Source organism: Electrona antarctica (genome assembly GCF_951216825.1).
Source record: "Electrona antarctica genome assembly, chromosome: 5".
NCBI classification, from domain to species: domain Eukaryota; kingdom Metazoa; phylum Chordata; class Actinopteri; order Myctophiformes; family Myctophidae; genus Electrona; species Electrona antarctica.
Window position 1 is genome coordinate 40803570 of NC_136810.1, and position 18192 is coordinate 40821761.

Consider the following 18192-nt stretch of genomic DNA (forward strand, 5'->3'; position numbering starts at 1 on the left):
CATCCCTTAGATGTCTTTGTTGTGCTGATGATCTTCACGCCACTTAGCAATTGTGACAGAAAGGGCCATTATTAGCAGTCTTGAAGTTGTCTTTCTGAGCAGAACAAAGGTTATTGCGAACCGGTTGATAAAAAATTTATTCGCAGGCGGATGCTTTCATATCGAGAGAAGAGCGAGGTTTTAAGACGTATGTTCTGCCCTCGGCGTCCATTGGCACATCTCCTCCTGCCTACTGTTTAAGCCCAGTTCAAAATGATAATGACAGTCGTGAGCAGACGGCAGTTCCCCGGTGCTCCGGTGAGGAAAGTGAGAGGAGCCACTCAGGACTCCACCGGGCGACTAATTGGGACTCTAAATCATTGTGTCACCTGTCACTCACGGCAGGGTTGAGGAGGACGGGCGTGGGGATCCATAGACAGCTGTGATGATCGCCAGCTAGGGGGAAGTATAGAGACGAAGCTTGTGGAGGAGCTATATGCCATATGCTGAAAATTCTAATGACAAGCAGGCTGGGCGAGGACGGGGAAGGAGAGCTCTGCGTCCTTTAGCACATGGTTCACTGTAATACGACACTGAGGGACTTTAAGGACTGCCCGTGTCCCCTTGGTCAGCTCATTAATAGGGCTATGAGTGTGGGCCACACTCAGACATTCCCCTGATACCTTCTCTCTGCCCCAGAGCTCAGCCACTGCTGGTCAGCACACTGATTCCCTCGCCTCACACTGTCTCAAGGACTCTCGGTCGAAAAATCCCTGCCTCATCTTGCGGTATCTTGCATCTTGCTTTGTCATACTTTGTCACTCCCACGGGCCGATCAATGTTACATTGGCCCCTGCACCTCATTCTGCATCAACACGGGAGTGATTGATCCACAACAGCATGGTCCTATCGACGTTCCCCGACTGCACTGAGCCTTCCCCGTCTTTCCATTTGCTTCCTTTAAGGCTAATGAAGCGTTTTGCTGGAATCTGTCAGAGGCGATGTTTATCATCATGCTGCCTTTGGGCTTTACTTAGAATTAGCTGTTGTCTCGTCCGCAGGGCGAAGACTGTGCTTTCGTGTGTCCGCCAGGCCTCTACGGACCGAGCTGCGTGTCCACCTGCTCCTGCCATAATCATGCCTCCTGTTCTCCTGTCGATGGCTCCTGCATCTGCAGAGAAGGTATCGTACAATCTGCCGTCGGTAATACAGTGAATCCCCAGAGTAAAGAAGAACAGCAGAAGACCTTAGAACAACTATGCTATGTATTTATCAACTGAGATTTTAAGATTCTGTTATTGTCTAATTACACACAGGGGAAAACAAATCCCACAAATCCCTCCATCTGTACTTTTTCTTTTCTTTTTCTTTTTTACACATAATGTCATTTGACACAACACACCAGAGTACAGGGTTGCTAACATCAACATCGTATTATTAGGACAGAACCCATGGTTCTATTGCTGTATGAGAAATGAAGGATCTGTCAGATACAGTAGGTACTGTAACAAAATGACAACAGTTCACATAGCAATTCAGCGTCCATAAACACCACTGGTGAAACATTCTAGTCAGAGCCATAGAGTAAGACAGAGTTACGACATTGAGGGGGCAGAAAACAGCCTGGTCACGTGGTTCATGTACTCGCGCGAGCCCATAGACTCCAATGCATTCCGTAAACTTCCAGTTGTCCCTTTTCAAGTCTATGTAGAAGAGCCTGGCTCCATGAAGTGAACTGAGTTGGCATAACTCTGTCTTACTCTATGGCTCTGATTCTAGCCAGCCTCTTTGGACCAAGCTGCCTAATACACAGTAGATTCAGCATGCTTCTTGCCCTCCATACAATATCAGCGCATACCATCGTGTAACAATTTTAGGCCTCTTTCACATTCTTTCTACATATTTCAAAATATATTTTGGACCCTGGAAAAACTCACTGGCCTTGGAACGTCTCGGGATCCCCCAGGAGGAAGTTACTAATGTTGCTCTGGAGAGGGAAGTATGGAGCTCTCTGGTGGAGCTGTTGCCCCCGCGACCCGACTACGGATAAGCGGTTGAAGATAGATGGATGGACCCTGGTAGTTCCACAGATATATTTTAGGATTTGAAAAATAGGATTTCAAATAAAAGCATGGAAAGCAATAAAAGCAGTGCATTCTGTGCATGTACTGTATGATGACAGACTAACACCATCAAGTCGGTTGTTTTCATCCATATATCACACAAAGCAAACCACGACCTCAATCTGTTCACTCCCTACTGTGTTCAACTTCCCTTTTAAAAGCAGCACAGAGTCACAAGTGAGCCATACATAATTAATTATGTTCTTGAGCTGAACTTTAGCGCTATCAAAGTGCAAGGGCAGCACATATTGAACACTCACTAGAATGTTTATTATCTGTAATTGTGACACGCCATTAATTTTTATACCCAGTGCAGTGTACAACAGTGGACCAATATATGTTTATCTATTCCAATTTGCGAGAATATATTACAATATCATTTGTGGGGAAACCCATTATGATAGTTGGTCTAATATTAATTAAAATGTAACACATATAAAAGCTTAACCCATTAAAACAGGGAAAGTTGTGTCATTTTAGATTTTAGCTATTATGGCTATAGCAACACAAGTCTTTCAGAACATTCTCAAAAATAGCAGATATACAAGCCCACAGCACGTCACTTCGTTCCACATTGTAAGCTTGTACATCTGCTATTTTAGATCATTTTAGAAACACTTGTGTTTTAACACACCTTCTCTTTTCCAGCAGTCCAGGGCACAAAACATTGTCAGATGGCGGTCCACAGTATATCAATTTGGGGGTCCTTGGGACGAAAACGTTCTGAGAACTACTGATTTAGAAGGCATTTGTAGAATCAGCCTCAGCTCTTAATGGGTTAAACTAATACTAAACTATACTGTAGTTTACTTTATTGCAACCGTCATACAGTAGGTTTTCAAAGCTTAAAATCAGATATGTTTTAGGAGTGACACCGCCGTGCAACAGAGCATAAATGGCGCTTCAGTCTCAGACACGAGAAAATCCTTCCACAGTGACAGTTTCCAGAGCAGTCTCAAAAGCATTGCACTTTGGGATTGGGAACTCAACTCATTGAAGCTTAAACTCTCACCTTCTTTCCCACCCAGGCTGGCAGGGTGTGGACTGCTCCATACTGTGCTCCAGTGGCAGCTGGGGCTTGGGCTGTAACCAGACATGTCCATGTGCCAACGGTGCTGCCTGCGACCCTGTAGCTGGCACCTGTACCTGCTCTCCTGGGTGGAGGGGGGAGCACTGTGACAAGCCCTGCCCTGTGAGTATACTGTATACCTCTGAACGTGGATAGGGCGTTTGTGGAGAACCCGCTTGGGTTTTGGACCACAGGGTTCGTAATGGTGAGAGGGGTTAACAACAGGATGTTTCTGGTGTTGTTGTTAGGAGGGCACATATGGGTTGGAGTGTCGTGAACGCTGTGACTGCAGCCATTCTGATGGCTGTGACCCTGTGAGTGGCTACTGTCGCTGCTACGCCGGCTGGACAGGTCAGTGCTGCTCTATGTCATAATGCTGGAATTACAATGTGACATGTGTTTTTATTTCATGATCAATATATCAATCAATCAATCAATCAGTCAAAAAAAAGGGGGGGGGTTTGACTAAGCCAGGAGTTCCAAAACCTATAGCCATAGTCTCTGCCTGTCTGCACTCCACAATGAGTTTGAATAACCTTCTTTGTGTGTCTCTCTACTGTACTATTTCCAAATGAAGCAAGTGCTATGACACACAGACAACATATTGCCTTTACAGGGTACTAGTCAACCGGAAAGACTTGCTAACACAGCTAATCAGCTATTCACAGCTCATCATTAAATGTTCTATTTGTTGTGCCATCGCACATCTCAGCGGACACATTGACTGCTGCAAGAAATGTTCAGCCGTTGCACTCTCGTGACTTTGAAGCAATGCTAATATTGCCACTAATATTTTTGTCTTTGAAGATTTTAGGAAGGTTTAAAGTGTCTTGAAATATGTGGATGAAAATAAATAGATAATACATGATATAGATTCATGGGGGATATTACAATAAAACTTTGAGGAAAGAATTTATTTATTTTTAATAAATCCGCTTACGTATCAATTTTTACACACTCAGAGTTCAAGGTGTTAGAACACATTCTTGCACACTTAGATCTATGTGTGTTTCACTTTTTGAGCTGAGACATTCTAGGTCTGTCAGATCTTCCTCTTGGTTATTTTTACCTGCCTCAACAATGGACAGGCAGGTAAAAATAACCAGTGGTTATTTTTACCTGCCTGTCCGTTGTTGAGTCATGTATGCTCTGATTAAGGTCTGATAAACCAAAAAGCTCAAAATAAAGTGAAACACTGCATACTGTAGTTCTAAGTGTGCAGAAATATTGTCTATTGGTTTGTTCTCATGCTCATAGCACCTTAGCGAAGATGGATCGGTGGTCATCCCGCATACACTATAAATTGGTACTCAAGACTTTGTAGTGTATTCACCTAAAGAAATATTTTTTTTTTTACTCCATGAAGCCTTGAATTCATGGAGATTTATTTTTGTTTTTGTTACATTCCTAAGCCAATAATTCTCAAGAGTCTCCTATTGAGTCTCCTACTGACCGATGACCCGGAGAGTGTAAAGTTTGTGTGGTTGTATGCATGTTACTGTCTACTGTGAGTGGGCAAGGGAGAGTACATGAACCCTGGTGAGGGCGAGTGCTGAATGTTTGGGCCATAATGAAACATGTCTGCTCTCTGTATTCTGCATCATTGTATATTCCTTCCTCCTGTTTCATTCATGGGGAGAGGAGGAAAGCGGCAGGCAGAAGTGTGAATGTCACAGCAAGGGCGAGGATCATTATTCTCCAAAATGGAGTTTTGCATCTGAATGTCAAATACAGGAGCAGAACCGAAGACCTGGTCTCGGAGCATGGGGTGGAGAGGTGCGGTCGGGCGGTGAATAGATTTAACAGGAAAGGTCAAGCCTGTGAGCTCTCGGTGGCCCATTCCGTTCAGCCCCCTGGGCTTAGGGGGGGGGGCGTTTATTCTGGGAAGACAATGTGGGTTTTTATTATCTGCAGGAACGGAGCCCACAATCGGAGGGCTCTCATGCTCTGAATCCTGCACCAGGTCGGGACCATCTGTCTGACTTAATTGAGTCACTGGGGTGCGAGGCTGGGGGCAGCAGGAAGCCCAGTGAGCCAGACCAACACACATACAGAAGTGCTAGAGTAGGAGCCCCCATCCCACGACCCCCCCCCCCCCCCCCCCTAAATGAATGCATTACGTTACTTTAGACACGTTGTGAGCAATTCTGTGATTGCAGTCTTCTGACTAATTAAGAAGCTGGTCATGGCCCATGTTGTTGATGACTCTGTCTCTTCATGTGAAGGGGCATTTTTACAACTCAGTGTCACTAAGACTAAAGATTGCTTTAGACAACTCCCCCGCCCCAGCTCCCCAGGGCCGTGTTATTAAAAGTCAGATCTAAATATCGGAGTTCCATTATTGATAACAGCTGATAACATTATTTGATAACATTATTTATTTATAACATTATTTTAATAGTGAAATGTTGTATAAGAAAGGCCAGCAGCGACTTTTTATAGGATCTGTCGTTTCCTTTTCTCTTAACGGTTGGTATGGTAATCTTGGCATTAGAGAGTGAAATGCCCTTGATAATGTTGTTAAGGGGTCAAGCAAGATTGTGGGAGTACAATTTAGTTTTTTAACAAGCAGGTGCTTAATACAGCAGAGGCTAATCGTTCAGAAATCTCCCATTCTCTGGATCTTGAATACAGGCTCCTATCATCAGGCCAATGGTTAAGTGCCTGGCCTGCTACTACAACTATTCCTTTATCCCTGCTTCCATCCGTTACATTAGTGGAGGTGGTAGCAGGAGGAGGTAGTCGTTGTGGTGTTGCGGTGGCAGTTACTTTACTTTATTTATTTATTTGGTCGGGACAGTGTACATTAATGATCACTAAGACATGTGTAATATATACACATGAGCAAGTGTAAATATGGAAAGCTATACTTTCCATCTCTAGTCCCCCCCAAAAAACATGAAACATAACAGACATCACAATATAACAACTATACAACAACAATAACACTCATATGCATCAACAATTAACAATATAGGCATATATTAAAATCCAATTCAGAGTAATAGTCTATAAAACATTATAAGTGATCGCAGCCGCAGGGGTTATCGTTCAACCACTGTTTTAATTGTCCTTTGGAAGTTGAGTGTGGGCTCTTCCTCAGACTCAGAGTAACTGGGAGACGGTTCCAGTCCGAACAACCTTTGATGGAGAGGACATATTGTCCAAAAGTGGGACCTCACAGTGCCTCAATGCCACGTCCCGTGTCCCTCTTCCTTTGAATAAATTCCCTTTGAGGAGGCGGAGCCAGAGCATGTACCGTGGGTATACTAAAACAAAATACCTTTGTATTTTTAGTAACTAAAGCTGTAGTAACTAAAGCTGGAATAAAAAGTAGTTGGAATAAAAAGTACAGTTGCCTCTGATATGTAATAGTAGTAAGTAGAAGTATACTATAATATAACATATCGAAATTAATGTCGCTCCTATGCCACCAAAATGTGGAACACCCTACCAACAGTCATTAAGACATGCAAATCCCTTGACTCCTTCAAAACTGCTCTCAAAGGGCACCTATACGGCTGCAATTCGAAACTGGCCCCCGTAAAATCCCCCACCCACCCCTTTTCCCCCTCACTGTATATGTTTCTTTCCCTTTTTACCTCCTCTATGATGATTTCCTGTTTTGACTATATAGTTGTGTATATTTGTACGTCTCTAAATGTTTTGATTAATTGAAAATGGTGGGTCTATTGTAAACAAGTGTAATGCTTTATGGCGTCGTCCACTCACAGTTAACAGTTTTTGTATGTGTGTGTATGTGGCACAGTCGGTACTCGGTAGTGCTGTCGCCTCACAGCTAGAAGGTCGATTCCCGCTGGGGACGCTGTGGGCGCTATGGGATTGTTCCCTCCTCTGCGTCATCATTGCCCATACCCGAGGCGGGGTTAGCGAAAGGGCCTTTCTGTGTGGAGTTTGCATGTTCTCCCTGTGTCCCCTAGGGTAGGTACATTCACAAAAACATGCAGTAATCCTGGTCTCTAATCTGCCTCCCCCTGGCCAGCCGGGGGCGCCTGATGGAGGGGAAAGGAACTGGTCGGAATAACGTGTTCCTTCCACGCGCTACATCCGGGCGGGGAAATTCCCCCCTGTCAGGTGAAAAGAATTAAGCAGCTTGGACTCCTCATGCATAGAAGGAAGCATGAGGTCAATCCCGTAATTCTGCAAACTGTTAATAAATCAATCAATCAATCAATCAATCAATCAAAAAATTAAATACATTAATAAAGTAAAGTACAGTACTTAGTAAATGTACTTTAAATGTAGCCCACCACTGATCATTAGAAACTTCTGAGAGAGATTAGATGCAGCTCCCTCCATAGAGATCATCTCTATTCTCTAAGAACATTTGAAGGCAGTCCCTCTTTCATCTGATCATTTCAAACTTCCAGTTTGTTGTTATCAGTGTTTTTGCTGTCGTGCCTCCAGTTAAAATCTGTTTGTTATGTTTGGACCAGCTTCCTTGAACAGTATAATTGACCAGACACATGCTTGTTACTTTGTCCGTCCGTGTACAGCTAATGTCGGTCATCCCTGGCCTGATCGGTGTGAAACTTTGTACTGTATGTGCACTCCCAGAATGTCAAGGACGAACCACTACGCTAATCGGCCTAATCGGCGCTATAACAGACCGCTTCACGTTTTGACATAAAACTCTTGAACTGTAGGTCACTGTGGTCACACAGTGGAATATTATTTTCTCCTGGATTCCTTAATTGGATCATGATTCGCAGCCATTTTGCGTTTTCTACAAATCACACATTTTACTACCTCAGATCTTGTCCAAACATCACACAAATTTGTACATATTCTCTAACCCTGGAGTCATGTGATTAGGATGTATCAGTCAAAAGGTCCTTTCTGTGTGGAGTTTGCATGCTCTTCCCGTGTCCCCTAGGGTAGGTACCTTAAAAAACATGCAGTAATCCTGGTCTCTATACCATACCTCCCCCTGGTCAGCGCCTGGTGGTGGGGAAAGGAACTGGTTGGAATAACGTGTTCCTTCCATGCGTTACATCCTACCGGGGAACACCCCCCCCCCCCCCCCCCCCCCCCACTGTCAGGTGATGAGAAGCGGCCTGGTCACACCTCATGCATTGAATAAAGCATAAAGCAGTTCGGGACTCTCCCCAGGTTGGCAGAGGGTCCAAAGTTCGCAAGAGAGGCCTGTTTTGCAAATAATGCCACAAATAATGAACACATCAGGAGCAGTGTTGGGCAATATCACTTAGGAGAGTAATATGTTACTTATTACTCCTTAGAAAAAGTAATATTACATTACTTATTACTTGGAATCAAGAGTAATATAGTTACATATTACTTTATATTACTTTTAAACCGGGCCCCCTGCACCCGCAAAAGAACACAATCTGTTTAGCCAGCTCTTTAGAACTGAATCCAATTCATTGGAATAAGAAGTCCCCAATCAGCCAAACTGAATAATTGCAGGATATAAAACAAAATAGCAGTTCAGATTGTTGATGTGGAATTCCAAATGTGGAATATGCAGTAGAAAAAGACTGATGAGAGACTGTTGACTCTCATCAGTCTTTTTCTGCTGCATATTCCACATTTGGAATTCAACATCAACAATCTGAACTGCACACACATGGCTGCAGCATCTCAAAACGGACAAACAATAAAATAAACCTTTTTGAGGCAGCCTAGTCTCTCAAGACAGACTGTTTACTCACGTCCAATTTTAAGGAAAAAGAGGTCACTGCTATTCCTTTATTTGCCGATGGGTTCTCAGATTGGAAACAGCCTGACATTGGACCTCACAGGTATTTTGATGGACTATGATAGATCTAAATGAGGCCGAGTCAACTGTGGATAAGGGTTAACCTCTCCTCTCCGTTTGTTTGTACAACAATACACCCAGCAACGAGCCAATTCTTCAGATAGTCTCCATTTAATGTCCCGGCGGTATCACTATTCTCTAATGAAATCCAGTCTTTGTTTTGCCTGCGTGGGGAGCACTGTGTTTCTCGTGCGTCTTTAAACAGATGCACAACGTTTATAGACGTTGTATTTTTCACTGTGGAAAGTGTTGTTTTGCTCACGCAAAGTTTACAACGAATATACTTGGCATCTTTGACAGACAAGAATACAAAATAATACCGATACATTTCTCTGTCATGTTCCACCACTCTCTGAACGAATGAACAAAAACAATGAAATTGTAACGAGTAACGCAGCGTGTTTTTGCTGAGTAAATATTCATAATATTACTATTTTGGCAGAGTAATTCGCTATACTACTTGTTACTGGGAAAAGTAATAATATTACAGTAATATATTACTAGTAACTCGTTACTGCCCAACACTGATCAGCAGTGCACGCTCATTTGTATAAACTTTATGCAATTTTGGCCTTCTGTTTTACCATTGATTCTAGATTAAACACAGTTTATCTCAACCTGAGTACATTTTACAATTGGTAATCTAATTAATAACAATTTTCTGTAGTCAAAGTCATCTCAAGGGATGAGGATGAAACATCAGTTCTTGCAGGCTGCCATATCTACAGAGAAAGCTACGCTGTCACTCGAGTCTGCTATGTTGGAAGACAAATACTTCAAAAATAATGGCTCATATTAAAACATTTAAAGACAGAGTGTCAGCTGCGCACAAACAAAAACATCATTACAGTATATGTGGCTCTCTTGCAGCGACATTACATTTAAAATATCGCACTTGAAATCACAGCACCCTTAAAATCTACAGGAATCTGAGGAACACAAAAAGGAGTTTGCCAGTGCACAGCGTAAGAAAGCAAAATGAATTAATCGTGTACAAGTGACACAAAATGAAAACGGAGATAAGAAAATTGTTCAAAAGGCATGTATCCATTGGCCAACAAAAGATATTCATAGAATTATTACATAATCTTGCCAGGTTGAACACTCAATTGATGAGGATTTTAGTACTAAAACAACAAACTTGGGAGAGACGGCAATGCATCCAACTTCGCAAAGGCATTTGAAGTGTTCAGTATAAAAGTTGGTTCAGAGGAACAAGAATGACAGAAGTGTACGGGCTTAGGAGGTGGAGCGGCCGTCTGAGAATCGAACGTTTTGTGATTCGATTCCCGGCTCTTTTGAGTAGTGCCTTGAATGATTGCTTCCACTGACAGTACTGGGGTGGCAGTGGATCAGTGGTACAGTGGCCGCTTGGCAACCCCAGAGTTAATGTCGAAGTGTCCTTGAGCAAGATGCCCTATGAGCAGGTTGGTGCCTTGAATGGTTTCCTCTGACATTTGTATATGAATGTGTGTGTGAATGGGTGAATGATTATGCATTACGCATATTCGCATAATCATTGTAAAGCGCCTTGCACTATATAAATGCACCATTTACCAATACACTTATATCAATACGCATTGTGGTGTGTGTGAATGGGTGAATGTGAAGTATATTGTAAAGTGCATTTGAGTGCATGCAGCAGTCCATTTGCAGTCCATTAAGTAGGAAATGGGTCTTTCGTGCAATAGATCCAGAGGGTCAGAGAGCTCAGAATGTACCATCATTCTACCGTCACGCACACATTCATTGAGTTTGATTTAAACCATTGATACCAAAAAGCTTTTCTAGGCTGAATCCTTCATCAGGAGGTGGGCGGCTGTGGCTCAGGGCTCCCCCAGAGTTAGTGTCCTTGACCAAGACTCTGAACCCAAATTGCTCCTGATGTGCTGGTTGGTGCCTTGCATGGTTTCCGCCGCCATCGGTGTATGAATGAATGTGTGTGGATGGGTGAATGTAATGCACAATCTATGTAAAGCACCTTGGATAAAGGCGCTGTAAAAATTCACCATGATTTACCATCATGAACAAAATCTCCTGAAATATCCTGCATTTGTTAGTTGGAATTCTCTTCATGACTGATGAGTCAGCTGACATTTCCTCAGGAGAAGCCTACTGAGATAATGCCTTCATGCCTTGCAACTCCCTCCATTCAAATGTCGTCAAGCCTATTTGTCTTTGTTATTGATGGCCTTCACGTTCAGACCTCCTGCTAAAATAGTGTGCACCTATACCTACTGTACCCTTTTGCTGTTCAGGCTAAACTACATGAGCTCCAAGCCTCAAACCTGTAGTACTGCACATTTATTAAAGCCATCATAGCTGGCTTTAAGAAAAGGTTCAATAGCTTATTTTGATGCTTAGGATTGATGCCAGTGGAGCCAGTCTGTTTAACAGCAACCGACCCATTTTTCAAGTTGTGGTGGTTGCCTCCCAAACAAACTGCAGAGAAGAAGTAGAGACTGCACACAGTATGACTCATTCTGCACTCAATTGCTTGGTCTTCTATCATAAAGTGACATTGCTACATCAAACACAACTGAAGAGAATGAGGATGACTTAACTCTGTCTTCTCTGACGAGGGTAAGACGTATCATGAAGTGAAATTATTAATGAACATTCAATTCAATTGTCAATGTGTCCTGGGTTTTTACATTTTTATGTTCAATGGATAATTGCTGTAGTGAATGTCTCCAATCCCATCAACAGGAAATGACAACCAGGTGGGTAGAGAGATGTCACCAAGCCAAAGCAATGCATACTGTAGTTGAGGTCGCAGCCTACTCCAAACCAACACAAACTATGGTAGGTCAATAAGAATAAAAGGACCTTATAAAAACTTCAGTCAGGAACACTCACGTCAAAGTAGAATAGATTCAACCATTCATTGCAACAAATTACAATTGGAGTTAAAGGCTCCGCTTTGGGAGATGTTCTCTGAATTTTATCTAAGCAGCAAAATCAGGGACCGTATCAGGCACATATCAAGACAGTTAATGAGATTAACGTGAGTCATGCAAACTTTAAACATACAAACTTGAATGCATTTTAACATTAAAGCCATAGAACATTGAATCAGTTTACTGCCAAACAGCACCATCCAGAAATGGCTCAGACCGCCAAGGGTTTAGTCCTATGCGGCCCCTTTAAGAAGCGAGACCGACAAAATTGACGCACTTCCGGGAATATGGAAGCATTTCAGGGGTGCACCCTAGATACATGGTCATAGGCCGGGACCTGGATGGAATATAACCGGTGCGTTCACATACGCTGAAAGAAAAATGTAATTTTTTTTTTTTTTTTAATAAATCTTTTCAGTTTAAAAGCCTATCTCGTCCAAAGGGGAACCGTATTTAAACAAACCGCCTTGTTGAGAGACTGAGTTGTTATTAGGCATGTAACGATACACTCAACTCATGATACGATGCGTATCACGATATGAGGTTCACGATACGATTTTTCACGATATTTTCAACACAATTATTTTCCAGACACATTTTTTTTTAATGATTTATCTTCTCCCCCAAGCTTTTTTCACAATTTTTATTTAACTACATTGCAAACATAATTGCCTTCCTTGATGTATTAATGAGCATCAATAACGACCATCACCTGGTCACAGACACATAGCCTACAGCTCCCCTCTGCAGGCCTCTACTACTGAAAGTGACTGCATGAAGCCCCCCCTAAAAATAAAATTAATTAATTAATTTTTGAAAATCGATTTTTAGCCAATTACAACTGAGGCTTTCAGAATTTTGTTCTGTAGTTGCACCTCTGTGATTTTAGCCAAACAAAATTCTTATCCAGACATTGTGTGTGTCTACTCAGAGTCTCAGACACTTGTGTGCTAGTGATTTACCATGGACTGTTTTGATGACCGACTACAAATATTATTGTTGGTTTTCTATTTGTATTGAGCCTTTGTCCCTTATTGCTCCATATACCTGCATTTACACCAGCACCATTGTTATAAAATAAACAACGGTATACTACTAGGCCAGCACTCATCTCGTCTGTGCCATTACCCATAAATATATTACAACAAACACGTGTTTGTTGTAGAGAGATAGCACACACTTTGTCCACTGTCTGTCGCCATAAATGACAAAATCTCAGACAAATGCACAATTGTTGTGCATTTGCTGCTTGCGGCTGCTCTACAGGCCACTCTACCCCCTGAGTCACTGCCGCCTGCTATAATAGGCCTGTGTGAAAAAGGTGGCAATTCTTTCTCAACCTAGTTAAGTTGAAATGTGTGTGCAAAGTTTCAGTTTTGTTCAAAACAAGCCACTCCTGCAAACTTTATGCCACTATTAGCCAATCGGGATGGAATATGAAAAATCTGACAGATCCGTCTTGATCACATGACCATAGAGATACTGTGTACCGATTTGCGTGATGTTTGGACAAAATCGGTATAAGATAAACAACTGTTTAGCAAAATTCTGCCTCCTGGTGGCACTATAGCAGGCCTATGTGAAACATTTGGGCCAGAGTTTCTGATCTGGCATCTAGGGAGGGAACTTCTAGACAGAAACAGACATCTCCATATATGGGCAAGAGACACAAAGCCCCGAAACTATGACTCAGACATATTGGTCGGATCGGCAGTGCAACGTATAGTGTTCTAGTACTATACAGTACTAGAACCTCTAGTACTAGAACCTCTAGTACTGTATACAGTATGCGTGTGTGTGTAACGTCCGGGATTCAAACCCAGGTCTCCCGTGTGGATAGCAAAAATCTTAACCACTAAGCCAAAGGGAATTCCCTATAGCTTGGGGGAGATATTAGACTTTTAGGTCATCAGGCTTAGGTTGTGAGCCACTCTGCTGCGTGCATGAGTGCGTGTGTGCGTGGGTGTGTTTGGATATGCGCACTGTGAATGTGGTCAGTTTTTTTAGTGCACTGGGCGGTCACGTCACAGAGAGACGAACAACCAGTTAAAACTGGTTATTTGAATCAGTTAAAACATGGGCTTCGCCCCCGGGGAGTGCTCGAGACAGCGCAGTGACACACTCACACTGAACAACCCCAACTTCTGAGTAGGGTCGGTCAGTGCGGGTACTCAGCACACCCCGGGGCGCAGCGCACTAGATCTTTGAACGCACGAGTGCACTGAATAAACACACGACAAAAGGGCGCACCAGTGCACTCAGTGCGAATTTCCGAACGCACCGATAGATAAGTAGATTTTTTTATTTATGTGTCAGGCACCAAAAGGTGCCCAGCCCACATGGACTTACAGGACACAACATATAAATCATAAATCAAATTTCAAAACATACATGTATACTGTGTGTACGTGCGTGTGTGTATGTGCGTGTGTGTGTGTGGGGGGGGGGGGGGTTTCTCCGCTCACTTGGATAGTGGGACCTCTGGCACTCCCAAGCAGAAAGCGTTCTTTGAAGACGTTGGAGCTTCAGTCAGTCTTTCTTCTTCTCCCTTGCAAGGTTTCCAAAGCGCCTCTTTTTGTCACCGTTAGACGAAGTTAGAGAAGTGTGTGACGCTCTATTCCCATTGATTTGCCGGCAATAAAGGCAGCTACTGTTTTTTCTGCCTGACCCAGCAGGACGTCAAACACCCTCACACAAGCCCTCTGCCCTTGGTTTGATGTCCCTGGCAGGGCTGGTGTCTAAATCACCCTGCTCATGCCCCCCATCCCCCCGCGCCTTTCTACATCATCAAAGATAAGTTTCCCTTCACTGTATCTTAGCCTTCTGCTCTGCCAATGAGGAATTATTCGTAGCTACTGTGTGACATTAGTCCCAAGAGTTTATCCCAGGTTTAATTCAAAGGTACGTAGCACTATATTGCTGCTTTAATGGCCGCATCATTCTCAGATCCCCCAGTCAAAGTACATTTCAAATGAGGCTTCGAAGTAAAGACTGTCACTTGAAAGGGTGCAATGTGTGTGTATGTGTGATCTTGCATGCCTGTGTGTTTTTGCCGCTTGTCCATGTGTGTGTTGCTGGGTTTGGGTTTACGTGTGCACGTGTGTGCACATGTGTCTCTCCACTGTTGTTGGCAACAACAGAGGTTGTTATGCTTGTTGCTTTGAGCATTCTTTTATGTAGAGAGAGAGAGAGAGACAGAGAGAGAGAGAGAGAGCTGGTCATATGGACGCGCTAATGCCTTCATGTGTACACTGGGGGTCCTTTTTGAGCAGACTGACCCAGCAGACTCATTCCCTTCTTTTCAGTACACAACCCGAGCTACCCTGAAAGAGAATGAGAGACGAGCTGGGGCCACTCTGGGGACTCAACCCTGTTAATCAACACTGCACTGGCAGAAAGCCCCCGTCAGATAAAAAATAAATACATTTGGATTGGAGACACAGAGCCGAAAAGATGGGCTGAACTGAAAATGAAAATTTAAAAATAACGAGAGAGAGAGAGAGAGAGAGAGAGAGAGAGAGAGAGAGAGAGAGAGAGAGAGAGAGAGAGAGAGAGAGAGAGAGAGAGAGAGAGAGAGAGAGAGAGAGAGAGAGAGAGAGAGAGAGACAGAACAAAATAACTCAAACCAGCTTTATTGAAGACTTCTACAGATCTAACATACATCGAATGTGCTCATAGAATGCACCTGACACGAACTTGGAAACATGCAGAGAGGCAAATGCTCAATTGAGGATCTACAAAGAATGAAGATGTCTCGTTCAGGAAACATCATAAAACTACTAACCCGAAAGCATTGGCAGGAGCAGAACTTGTAGCCTACATTAAAATGATACTTGGGCAGAAACAGAAAAAAAGGCAAATGTTTCGGGTTTTATTGATTGATTGAAGTATTTATTAACAGTTTGCAGAATTACAGTACATTTCAAGCACAACTCAATACAAAAACTGTTAACTGTGAATGGACGACACCATAAAGCATTAGATAGATAGATAGATAGATAGATAGATAGATAGATAGATAGATAGATAGATAGATAGATAGATAGATAGATAGATAGATAGATACTTTATTGATCCCGAAGGATCAACAGCTCCAGTGTAAAAACATACATACAGAATAAAAAGAGCATGATGAACATATAAAAATACATTACATCATAGAAAGCAGTAGAAAAAGGCAATAGCAAATAAGCAATACATTAAAAAGGCATGAGTGAAAAAGTACGGCACCAAAAAAAGCAAAGCAAATACATCAACTGACCAACCCCCTCCCTCCTCGTCTCCCCCCCACGGCCCCCATTGATTCATTATATAGTCTAATGGCCCTTGGGATAAAGGAATTCTTAAGTCTATCTGTGCTGCATGTCTGGGAAAGAAACCTGTTACTGAATTTGCTCTTCTGAGAATAAAGTGCAGTGTGCAGTGGGTGACTGACATCGTCCGTGACTGCCATCACTGCCACAGAGTCAGGCTTGGTCCCTGTCACCTTGCCTGCTCGCTTAATCAGTCTGTCTAGTCTGGCTCTGGCTTGTTTACAAGAGGGTCCACCGTTTTCAATTCATCATAACATTTAGAGACGTACAAATATACACTTCTATATAGCCAAAAACAGGAAATCATCATAAAGGAGGTAGGGGGGGAAAACATATAGGGGGAAAAGGGGTGGGTGGGGGATTCAGATTTTATGGGGGCCAGTTTCGAATTTCAGCCGTCCGTAGGTGCCCTTTGAGAGCGGTTTTGAAGGAGTCAAGGGATTCACATATCTTAATGACAGTTGGTAGGGCGTTCCACATTTTTGTGGCATAGGAGCGAAATGAATTTAGTCCCTTGTTTATGCTGAATCTGGGTTGCAGATGGTTTGTTGAACTCCCTCTGGTGTTGTGGGTGTGGACTTCATTGACATTAAAGAAGTATTTAGACAGGTACATGGGTATCTTGGTGGTGTATCGAATCTTGTGGACCAGACCCATTGCAAGATGTTGTACTCTGTTGTCAACAAGCCATTACAGCCTGTACAATATTGTCATGGCCAGTGGCCTTGTGTGGTTGAAGGGCACTCAGTTTTTTAAGTACCTCCTCAGTTGTTACCATTGTCAGCTTAAAATCATCTTTACAAACACCTAGATTTTTGTAGAAGGCTTTGATGTGCTCTACACCAAAGCCCCAGAGTGGGAGGGCAGTTTGTTAACCAGCGTTGTTGCAATGTTTGTAAAGAAGATGTTTAAGTAGTTGGCTACATCAAGCTTGTTCAGTGATGAGGGTGTCGTTCGATTTGATGTTTATGTTGGTAAACCTGGTTTTTCGTTTCTGACGAAACAGCCTAGCTGGTTGTTTAGTAGCTTCCAGAGCTCCCGAGGATTGTTTTTGTTTTCCTCAGCTTTATCATTGATAAAGTTTCTTTTTGCGGATTTGGTCATGGCAGTTGTAATGTTTCTTAGCTTGTTTCGTTGGGTTTTTAGGATGCCCAGTTGGGTTTGGAGATCACTGTCGAAGCGCTTGGCTAGCTTGGACTTGCATTTTAGAAGTTCAGAGCATTATTATTATTTCGTTTTTAATCATTTTTATCCCACGATTTTGCATCCCATTTTTTTTTACCCAGTGTCAATTATCTAATGTAATCCTGGACCCTACACTTCCTCTGCCAACCTGGGGGGGCAGCGGACTGACCTCATGCTTCATTCTATATGCATGAGTAGTCCAAGCTGCTTCTTTTCACCTGACAGGGGAGAGTTTCCCCAGCCGGACGTAGCGCGTGGAAGGAACACGTTATTCCGACCAGTTCCTTTCCCCTCGATCAGGCGCCCCGGCTGGCCAGGGGGAGGTAGTTTAGAGACCTGGATTACTGCATGTTTTTTGTGAGGGTACCTACCCTAGGGGAGTTCAGAGCATTTTTTGTCTCTGGCTTTCATTGCATTCAGTATGTCTGAATTCATCCATGGCTCCGAGCGGGTTTTGACCCTGATGGTTCTCAAAGGAGCCATGTTGTTTAGTACTGATGTTCCTGAGCTCATCAGACCAATGCAGATTCTCCAGTTCTTGGTTAAAGGCCTCACAAGAGTAAGTTTTGAGGTCCCTATATGACTGTTTTGTGACAGCCGGTCTTTAGTTTTTGTTTTTTGCGGGTACAGAAAATCATAAAATGATCGCTAAGCCCGCATACAATAACCCCTTTCTTGGAGATTATGGATTTGTCCGAGGTAAGAATGAGATCAATGGTGGTTTGAGTGGAGTCACACTCACACACCCTTGTGGGTTTGGTAATTAGCTGCATGACTGACACTGTGTAGGTGCCATCAGCCTATTTTCCAGGATAAAGCATGT

The 18192-nt window shown here is 43.0% G+C and overlaps 1 protein-coding gene across 4 annotated transcripts in view; it reads left to right on the forward strand.

The window, feature by feature from the left end:
• The window catches only part of megf11 (multiple EGF-like-domains 11), a 136729-nt gene that overhangs the window by 91412 nt on the left and 27125 nt on the right, over positions 1-18192 (forward strand). For all 4 annotated transcript variants that reach the window (XM_079500660.1, XM_079500663.1, XM_079500661.1 and 1 more), the window contains exons 12-14: positions 1041-1161; positions 3131-3294; positions 3420-3522. In XM_079500660.1, coding sequence (XP_079356786.1) covers positions 1041-1161; positions 3131-3294; positions 3420-3522 — 388 coding nt within the window. The remainder of the gene's footprint in view (positions 1-1040; positions 1162-3130; positions 3295-3419; positions 3523-18192) is intronic.